This window comes from Coloeus monedula (assembly GCF_965178545.1).
Source record: "Coloeus monedula genome assembly, chromosome: 6".
Lineage (NCBI taxonomy): Eukaryota > Metazoa > Chordata > Aves > Passeriformes > Corvidae > Coloeus > Coloeus monedula.
This window is the reverse complement of record NC_138786.1, coordinates 62,446,742-62,457,147: the sequence shown is the minus strand read 5'-3', so window position 1 is coordinate 62,457,147 and position 10,406 is coordinate 62,446,742. Positions and strand designations below refer to the sequence as shown.

General features: G+C 50.2%; 1 protein-coding gene across 1 annotated transcript in view; it reads right to left on the bottom strand.

Moving 5' to 3' along the window:
- Positions 1-530: 530 nt before the first annotated feature.
- Positions 531-10,406, bottom strand: part of TXNDC16 (thioredoxin domain containing 16) — a gene marked incomplete at its 5' end in the record, with an annotated part of 29,996 nt that continues 20,120 nt past the window's right edge. The window contains 5 exons of the mRNA XM_082282852.1: positions 531-885; positions 1,837-2,027; positions 3,855-4,015; positions 4,577-4,715; positions 8,363-8,447. Coding sequence (XP_082138978.1) covers positions 611-885; positions 1,837-2,027; positions 3,855-4,015; positions 4,577-4,715; positions 8,363-8,447 — 851 coding nt within the window. The 3' untranslated portion in view covers positions 531-610. The remainder of the gene's footprint in view (positions 886-1,836; positions 2,028-3,854; positions 4,016-4,576; positions 4,716-8,362; positions 8,448-10,406) is intronic.

The following is a 10,406-nucleotide window of genomic DNA, read 5'->3' as shown; positions in this document are numbered from 1 at the left end:
TGGAGATTTGCTGGCAGAGTTTTGTCCCAGCTATTCAGGGTTGTTGTGCGACCTGAGCTCTGGCCTCTGTAATAAATCTGCTTCCACCAGATCCTCCTCTCCCCCCTGAGGATGAACACGCTCACGGATTCGGGTCACAAGTCAGGTGTAAACACAACGGGGGGCTGGCTGCAGCAGCTCTGGAGTGGTGGAATGCTGGCCCTCCCAGCTCCACACGGTTCCAGGGCGGATGGAATCGCGGCATTTGCTGACACACATCAGTAGAGCTTCTCCTGCAACCAGGAAGGAGAGAAATGGGCTTTTTATCTTGGAATCACTCACCCCTTTCTACTCAGGGGCAGCTCTGAGATTTAGGGAATCTACACAGCAGAGCTGATTTGTCTTTTCCAGTGCAGTTTGTTGCTCAGTGAGCTCCCAGCAGCAGCCAGGGAACAACATGAGGGATGCACAGACACGTCTCTGGCATCAGAAGCCACCAGCACTCTGTGGCAGGGAGTGGCCTTTCCCTTCACCATTCCTTGAGAGCTGAAACCACTTCTCTCCTTGGAGTGAAGGCTGGGAAAGTGAGAGGTTTTCCAGGGCAGTCCCACACTTTTCCCCACCCCAGCTCTCAGAGCTCGCTGTGTCTCTTGCCCTGCTTGTCCCTCGCTGCCAGCCTCGAGGCTGTGCCCCGCAGGTCCCTCCCAGGGGAACCAACTTCCTCTGCCGTGCTCTCCTGGGGTGGCTCTTCCCCGGTGGCAGCAGTGTCCCCTCCGGGGCTTTTGGGTGGGTGTGGCACCGCGGTGTCCCCGGAGCGGGCAGAGAGCTCAGGCACGGATGGCTCCATCATCTGGAGGAAGTCGTAAGCAGGGAGTGGTGGCTTCCAGTCCTCCTCAGACAAGGTACCTGAGCAGCAAATACAGTCCCAGTCAGCAGGTAAAGAGTTATGCCCCACCTCCAGGGATATTTCCCTTTCCAAGGAATTATGGCTTTTTTTCCCCTTCCAATGAATACAAAATTAACAGAATTCCAGAATGGTTTGGGTTGGAAAGGACCTTAAATCCCATCTTGCTCCACCTCCCTGCTATGGGCAGGGACACCTTCCACCATCCCAGGTTGCTCCAAGCCCTGTCCAACCTGGCCTTGGACACTTCCAGGGATCCAGGGGCAGCCACAGCTTCTCTGGGCACCCTGTGCCAGTGTCTCCCCACCCTCCAGCCAGGAATTCCTTCCCAATATTCCATCCATCCCTGTCCTCTGGCAGTGGGAAGCCATTCCCTGTGTCCTGTCCCTCCATGCTTTGTCCAAAGCCCCTTTCCAGCTCTCCTGAGGAAGGCATATCCATGCTGGCTTCCTCCAAAGCCTCATTGGGCTGATCAGGACAGGAGGGATGCAGTGAAAAGCTTCACAGCACAAACCAACCCTTCATGTCTGAACGAGCCCAGTAAAAAGCAGCTTCCTTATCCTCTCCCATCCAAAAAAGAAATTGGGCATGAAGGTGCCCAAAGAGCAGCTACTTCTTACACTGACAAGTGGGAGCTGGGAGGTTTCTTATTAGCAAGTTGCATTTGGGAATAGGAAAACACAGCCAGATTTGGGGATTATCACAAGGAAAAGATGCCAAATCCAAACTATCCACGTTTGGCTCTGAGCATTAAACAGTCCCAAAGCAAACTTGTGAGTGTGGGCATTCTCTCCTGGCTGGACTATTTGTACTTCTGCAGCTCTAACAAGCAGAGCTGGTTTTTCCATCGTTAAATTCCAGGGCAGACAATTTATTGCACGTAGGATCTTCTCATAAACAGACTGGAGCTCACAGTGTGTGCTTGGGAACGTTATAAACCTGCGTCCACTTACTGCTGGGAATCTCCAGTCCTGCTTGGAGCTTCTCCAGCCAAGACAAGATGTTCATCTCAGTGATGGACTGTTCTGGTGGGAACTTGAATACCTGACCCCCAGCGTGGAGGTTCACCCAGAGGAGAACGGGCAAGGAAGGCGTGGTGGAAAAGTATTTCCTCAGGATCCCGTGTCCCACTGGAGTCTTCTTCCTGTTGGGAAGAGGAGATTCAGGTTTGGCAGCACAAAAGGACTGAGAGCCAAAAAATCACCAAAGGGTCCCATCCAGCAAAGTGCAGTTTTGTGGGACTGTAGAAGCATCATCCCTGGAAGTGTTCAAAGCCAGGCTGGACGGGGCTTGGAGCAACCTGGGATAGTGGGAGGTGTCCATGGACAAATGGGATGGGCTTTACTGTCCCTTGCAACCCAAACCATTCCAGGATTCCCTCATTCTAAGCTCATGGCACTACATATATAATGCCTTAAGGAACCTGTTAGGATCCAATGGAGAGAGAGCAGACAACAGCCTGGATGTGTGAAGAAATCCTTGAGCAGGGCAAACCCTGTAGAAAGGTGGAAAAAAGGTGGGAAAGCTTCTAAGAACAGCTGGGACAAGAGTGGGACAGATCCTGCATCCCCCTGGGGTCAGACCCTGTCTGCAGGGACAGCTGCCAGCTCCTTCCAGGCCAGCTGCTGCCACAGCCCCAGGGTGACAGCAATTCCACAGGGATGGAAAGGCAAACCCCTCAGGTGACACAGAGAGAGTGAAAACAGGACACTGAGACAGAGGGACAGCAGGCCCACAAAGGTTCTGAGTCATTCCAGCACCATCTGAGGGCTGAGAGTGATGGCCCAGGTCTGAGCTGGCTCTTGCCCTGGGAATGAGGGCTTCTCTCTAGGATGAGGGACTTTTGGCAAGGACATGAAGTGACAGGATAAGGGGGAATTGCTTCCCACTGCCAGAGGGCAGGGCTAGATGGGATTTGGGAAGGAATTCTTCCCTGTGAGGGTGGGGAGGTCCTGGCACAGGGTGCCCAGAGAAGCTGTGGCTGCCCCTGGATCCCTGGAAGTGTTCCAGGCCAGCTTGGAGCAGCCTGGGACAGTGGAAGGTGTCCCTGCCCATGGCAGGGGTGGAACTGGACGATCTTTAAGGTCCTTTCCACCCCAAACCACGCTGGGATTCTGCCCTGCTTTGTGGCAGGGCCACTTTGCTCTGGCACAGGAAGGCTTTTTGTGCCTCAGGAAGGCAGAGCAAAGGCAGATGTGTAGGTGGGGAAGTTCCAGGGCTCTCGTTTCTGGTGCATTACTGGCAGCCCAATCCCTTTCTCTCTGAACACATGTGCATTTTCCCCCTCAGCTAAACTCCAGCCCACGCTGGACGGCGCTTCCCAGACTTCAAAGCACGTTATGATTAAGCCACTGAAGTTTCTCTGGGTTTGGGCAAAACAAACAGAGGCCAAAAATTCAAACTGCAACTAAGAAGGGGAGGATTTAAAAAAAAAAAAAAGCCCCTTTCCTACAACTTTCTATTTCTAAGGTCATGAATTAATTTTGTTTCTTGAATATTTTTTAAGTTTAATTTATGAGGCTTCTGGTAGAACCTTCTCGTGAAAACTTTCTTTCCCCAGTCAATGACCAGTCATTCCCTCTAATTGCTGGTGGAAAATCACCAGAACACATTCCAGGAGGGCAAATTTCCTTTTTTTTTCTTTTCTCCTCCCACATGCAACAAAAATACAAGTAACACCAGACCCAGGGTCAAGCTGCTACAAGCACTAGGGAACATTTTCCTCCTCTATCGAAAACGATTTCTGCCATCAATTAAATATTTACTAATTTTACTTTGTCAGGAGATTTTTGCAGCTGCCCAGAACACTTGACTGAACCATTGCTCAATGGTTTGACCTCCCAACTGCTGATGATTTCAGACCCAATAATCACATTACCAGCTCATGTTCTCAGTAATTGCAGCCTCAGGGGTTTTTTTTCTGCAAGGCTCGGAGCGAGTTAAGGGAAAGGAGAGATTTTCAAACACTCACAGGTTCAACCAGCAAGCCACAAACGCCTGCTGGGCTCTTCCTTTTGCCAGCTTCAGCATTTCCTTGCTTTCCATCTGACTGATGCCACCAGCACTGAACAGGATGAGGAAGGGCTTTCTGAGCTGCAAGTACTGAGGCAGATTTCGCACGGTGATTTCTGGCTGCAAGACGTCACAAACAAGAAACTGGGGGTTACGGGGAGGAGAAAATGGGAGAAAATTCCGCTTTCTGCTCTTCATGAGGGTGCAGGGGGTTAAGCAAGGTTGCAGTGTCTGTGTGGAACACGGGAAGCTGCAAAAGGCCTGGATTCTGGTGCACTTGGAGACGTCTTTGCCCAACCCAAGCTCACCAAGTCCGTGGCAGCAGCTGTGAGCTTGGAGATGGGGATGTAAGCAGAGCAGGCAGAGGCTACAGCCAGGCTCCGAATGGCACATGGAAAAAGCCCTGGGAATAGGGAATAGACCCTGTGAGAGGCCAAGCACTGCAGAGTGAGTGACTCTGAGGCCAGTCCCTCAACTCCAGGGTCTCCTGCTCCAAGACCACACAGCAAACAGCAGATTTCTATCCAGACTGCCTGCTCTAAGTCATAAAACTTAAAAACAAACTCGGCACGATGAAAAATAACGAGCAGACATGGCCGCTGTGCAGAACTCCACGCTGTAATCAGGGCTCTGCAAACAACTGTGATGGAAAAAGGATGTTCTGATTTTATTTTTACTCACAAAAATGTCCAGCAGTTCATATCTGATCATCTGCACCACGTCCTGCACGCTGTGTTTGGACAGAGCGATGCCTTCCACGCTCCGGCCTCCGTTGCGGGCAAGGAGCAGGGCAGGGGGGGACACGGAGTATTTTTGGGACCTGGAAAAGAGGGATGGGCACAGGGGGGTTGGACACACACCAATTGTGCTGCACACAGAGCTGGCATCCTCCTGGAGACATGTCCCATCCTTGGAATGCCCAAGGCCAGGTTGGACGGGGCTTGGAGCAACCTGGCGTAGTGGAAGGTGTCCTGGGATAGTGGAACGGGATGGGCTTTGAGGTTTCTTCCAACCCAAACCATTCTGGGATTCTGGGATTCTGTTCCTACTTCTCCTTCATTTTTACACCTAAGGTTGGGTGGTGCAAAGACCCACCCAGGGCTTCACTCTGCCTCCCAAGCCAAGGCAAATGGAAGGTCTCAGATTCCATCCAAGCGACACAACCCACACAAAACGACCTCCAGGAGATCCAGTTCTTGTCTCAGTGAACAGTCCCCAGAATTTTGGTGAAGTCCCATCCCCACATTAGAGCAACACACACAGGCTGCCCCCACCCTCTCTTGGTGGAGCAGCCAGATCATCCTTAAATCCCTGAAGTCCTTCTGGTAAGAGGGTTCAAGGTACTCAAAGAAAAGCTGAGAAAGTGGGAAAAGCAGAACTAGGAGAAGTCTGAGCAATGAAAGGCCAGGGGAGACACCAAGCCAGGACAGCAATTTTCTGGAAGTTTGAGGAACTTCAGCCCTGGAGGCTCCAGATGGCACCACCCAGAGGAAGGGTGTGCCAGGGGAAATCAGCTGCCTGTGCAGTTTTTTGGGGGCATGTCTGGTTTGTTTTTCAAAGGCTCCTGGCAATTCCTCAAAGGCTGTGACACCAAAGAATCCCAGAATGGGTTGGGTTGGAAGGGACCTTAAAGAACACCCAGTTCTACCTCCTGCCATGGGCAGGGACACCTCCCACTGTCCCAGGCTGCTCTAAGCCCCAATGTCCAACCTGGCCTTGGACACTGCCAGGGATCCAGGGGCAGCCACAGCTGCTCTGGGCACCCTGTGCCAGGGCCTGCCCACCCTCCCAGGGAAGAATTTCTTTAGATCATCAATGACAAAGCAAGTGGAGGGAACTGCAGGTAACTCATTTCCATGGTGTCCAACTCTTGTGGAGGCCTTTCCCATCCTCCATCACAGCACTGATCCCTCTGGGAATAACACACCCACTGCAAACTTCTAAGGGCCACCCCCAGACCTGTGCTGATGTTGTGGTCAAGAATCACAGAATATCCTCAGTTGGAAGGGACCCACAAGGATCACTGAAGTCCAACTCCTGAGCATGGACTTCCCTGAGGCCTTCAAATCTGGGGAAACAATTGCTAAACTGTTCTTGGATTTATCTGAGCCATTTCAACTTTTTTTTAATTTATCTTTGTAAATCCAGCCCTGAGCTAAGCTTTCCTCCCCCAGTCTGGACTCCCAAGTTCTGCTACTCAAAAGAAATTGATTCTCACACCTCTGCAAATCCTTTGGGCTGTGAGGAAGATCCTTAACCTCCCTCTTCATTGCTTTGCAAATTAATCTGTATTTACTGTAGATCAAGAGTGGCAAAAGCCCGAAAAAAAATTGAATTCAGGGATTTTGGACTTACTAAACTTCTACAGCTTGTAAAGAGATTCTTTGGCTTGGTTGTGGCTCAGAGGAGTGAGAACTCTTGCTCCCTGTATCTAAAACACATCAACTTGTCCAGCAAGCTTTGATAAGTATCTGTGAGGGTGGTGAGGCACTGGAAGAGGCTTCCAGAGAAGCTGCCCCATCCCTGAAAGTGTCCAAGGCCAGGTTGGATGGGGCTTGGAGCAACCTGGGATAGTGGAAGGTGTCCCTGCACACGGTGGAACGACATGAGCTTTAAGGTCCCTTCCAACCCAAACCATTCTGGGATTCTGTGAGGAAATATCTTACATAATTCCAGAAAATCACCAAATTCCCCAGCTAGAATCTATCCTGAAATCCATTCTCCTCTTCCTGGTCCTGAGGGTTTGCATTGTTGCTCACCACAGCTTTCTATTTATACAGCAGGACCATTCAGTGGGTAACACGAGTCTTGCATTTCAATCAAAACCATCTGCAAACAAATACTTGGCAGGAATCTCTGACATGGATGTGGAAATAAATAACGACCTCATTCAAAGCATTTCTTCCTCAATGCCTTTTTCCCCTTCATTAGGGACCAGCCCAGCAGGTGCCTGCTGAGCAAACAGCTTTGCTGACAACAGACTTTGTGTATCCTGCAGCCTTTTCTCTGGAAAAGGTCTACAGGATGCACAAAAGGGGAATCAGCTTTCCATGACCTGGGAGCCACAAATATTTTCTCCTTGAGCACTGAGCTGAAGAATGGCTTTCTCTGAAGAAGGGAAGTGAGCCTGGCTCTTGCACAAGGAATTCCTGTAAGTGTTTACTTTCAGCTTACAGTTGAGAAGCCCATCAGCTACAGTAGTTCACCCACAAATCACAGCCAAAATCCAAATTTGGCTGAAGGACTATCAATATAAACTGTACTAAATATTCCTGCTAAACAGGAGCAGGCTGCAGGCTCCTGGAGCAGGAGCAGGGAGGTGGATTCCTGCATGTGTCAGCTCTGAGAGAACACAGGCTTTTTCTCCTGGTACCTTGAGAGATCACCCTGTCCTCTGCTTTTTGGTTTTTTTTTTTTTTTTTCCTTCTATCAGCTGGGCTGAAATCCTCAGGGAAGAAAAGTCTTAACTGGGGGGTCAGGTTCCCCCTGATGCCTGGAGCACAGGTTGGTTAATGAAGATGTATTCCCGAGGTGTTTGCACTTTTATTCTCCGTGCTCACCACAGAAACGCCCGTGTCTCATCAGGAATGCATCACATCTCTGAGGAACTCAGGGAAATAATTCCCTGCTGCATTGCAGGCTCTTAAACCCACACCTGGAAAACAGGCCAAGGACCTTCTGGGATTTGTAACTCTGCCTTGATAGCTAATTCCTGATGGAAATGAGATGCCAGGATGAGCTGGAGATCCCCCCCTGGATCCAGCTGCAGTTCTAGGCACTGAGGCACCTCTCACACTCTAACCCAAAGGGCTTTGCCCCTTGCTGGATTGTTAATGACACAGGTAAGACCCCATTAGCTCCATTTGGCTTAAAGTCAGGGATGCAATTCCACCAGGAATGCAGCTCCATGGCAAGACAGCATCTATTTCCCAGCTTCCAAAGCCTTTTCCAGCACCCAGACTCAATGTCCACCCCAGGTAGTCACAAGCAGCTTCTTTTCTGGCTGCTCTTGGCAACGGGGAGCAACCACCAGAGCAAGGGAAGGCACTGCACTGACAATCCATCACCTCTTCCTCATGGAAAGAGAAAAGCAGGACTTTTTCTCCCTCACACACTGATGTTGTAATTTTTCCAGCCTGCTTTTTATTTTCAGAAAGGTTTGCTCCTGTTTCTATGAGGAGCACAACCAGATCCATGGGGGCTGAAAATTCCTGGAGGGAATAAAACCAGCAGGAAGAGAAGTGACTGCTCATTTCAACAGGGCTCAGAGAGGTGACCATGGATAGGCTGAGAACCAGTGGCAGAGCCAAGGTGACAACTCCCTTTGGATGAGTCCTGACCCATCTCCCTGCAGGAGTAAGTCACTTGTAGCTGTCACTCAGCACAGTGACACTTGCTCCAGGCACTGCCTTTCACTAAGTGCAGATCAGCTTGAATTCTTCCCAAAGAAAAAGAGAAACCACTTACAAAGCCAAGGCATCATCTTCAAAATACATCCCCATCCTTACGTGGCCACTGAGGATGTTTCCAGCCTCTTCAAAAGCTGCCTTGGCTGGAAAAAGACAAAGATACAAGAATAAACACTAGAAAGAGAGGTGTTGAGATTTTTTTTTCCTGGAAACCTGATCGATGCCTGCACACATAACATCCTGCCAGAGCAGACTTTCAGGAACTAAACCAGGATTAGAGGCTCACAAGAAATTACTGCAGCTCAGGGAGGAGGAGCAGGCAGCGACCACAGATCAGGGGAAAATCCCCATGATGAGAACAGTGTTTGCTCTTCAGCCACCAGCACTGAGCCTCCAGGATCTGCAGGACAGAGGAAAATGAAATCTCTTAAGGACTTACAGTGTGTAAGCATTCTGGGAAACAGGAGGCCAATTATAAATCTAAACAGAAATCCTACAAATCCCAGTGACCTTTGAGAAATGATGGATGATGGCTTTACTGGAGTAGGGCTAAGAGCCTGGCGATAAACCAACCTCTCCCTCAAGTGCCTCTTGATTTATCCAGCTCCTCTGAGCAGGCTGGGGCTGCTGCAGGATAGGCAAAGACCAGGCTGGGATCTCTTGGTCACAGCTCCAAAACAAAGCTGACTGCAGAGCTGGTTTATTCCCTTACAAAAAGCCTCCAATTTCACAGAATCCCGGAATGATTTGGGTTGGAAAGGACCTTAAAGCTCATCCCATTCCACCCCCTGCCCTGGGCAGGGACACCTTCCACTATCCCAGCTTGCTCCAAGCCCTGTCCAGCCTGGCTGTGGTTTCAGGCAGCGGATCCACGGGAAATCCAAGCTTTGTGGGAATGTGCAAGGCATGGTGGGGAGCTTGTGAAATGCAGAGATCAGAGCTCCAAACAGCTGCTGCCAAAGGTGGGGTGAGAACAGGGAGGATTTCAACACCACCACACCCCTCCTCCTTTCATTGTGCAACTGAAAAGCAACAAAATCGGCACTTCCGACCCAAGGAGAGGGAGAAATCCCTCTCTTTGGAGAAGCCAGGTTTTTCCTGAGAACTAAGGGGGTACCTCAGATAGCAGTGACAATATAAATTGCTGTCAGACACCAGTGACTGCTCCTCAGAACATTCAGTCACACAGCCCAAGCTCCTGGGAACACTGACTCAGAGCTCAATGGATGGAGCTCCCTCCCAACTGGTCACTTTTTGGTTCTTTGATCCCTGTTTTGCAGCTACACTCCAAGCTGTATTTTCCATTGTTTCCCATGTGGCCCATAAACTTTCATTTCAACTGTTTTCCTTTTTCAATGGAAGGAGTTCCTTAAGGAGTGGCTCATTGAGGGCTCAGTCATTATCATAGAATTTCTGAATGGTCTGGGTTGGAAGGGACCTTAAAGCTCATCCTGTTCCACCCCCTGCTGTGGGCACCTCCCACTATTCCAGGTGGTTCCAAGCCCTGTTCAGCCTGGCCTTGGACACTTCCAGGGATCCAGGGCAGCCCCAGCTTCTCTGGGCACCCTGGGCCAGAGCCTCCCCACCCTCCCAGCCAGGAATTCCCAGTTCCCAATATCCCATCTAACCTCTGGCAGTAGGAAGCCATTCCCCCTTGTCCTGTCACTCCAGGCCCTTGTCCAAAGTCCCTTTCCAGCTGCTACAGAGAAACCACTCTTGGATGTTGCTTTCCAGCTCTCTTGGTCCTTGGTTACTTGGTTTTATCAATGCTGAAAGAAAAGCTCCCATCCCAAGTTCCTCCACCAAGCACTTCTCCAGGCTTTAAATATGAGCTTGTCTTGAGGTGCTGCCCTGGCTGCAGGAATTCTCTCCTAAGTCAGGACAACCTCCAGCAATACCAGGCTTATTCCTTGACCTGATGAGATTCTCCCTCCCCATCACACTTCCAAATTTTTCCCTATTTCTGGCTGTGCCAGTCCCAGAGCCACACACCAGCCCGTATTTCTCCTGGGATGGATTCTTTGCTCTGCACCCAAAATCCCCCCAAATTCACACAGCTCCACTGCAGACAGGAAACACTTCAACAAATCTATTTAAATATT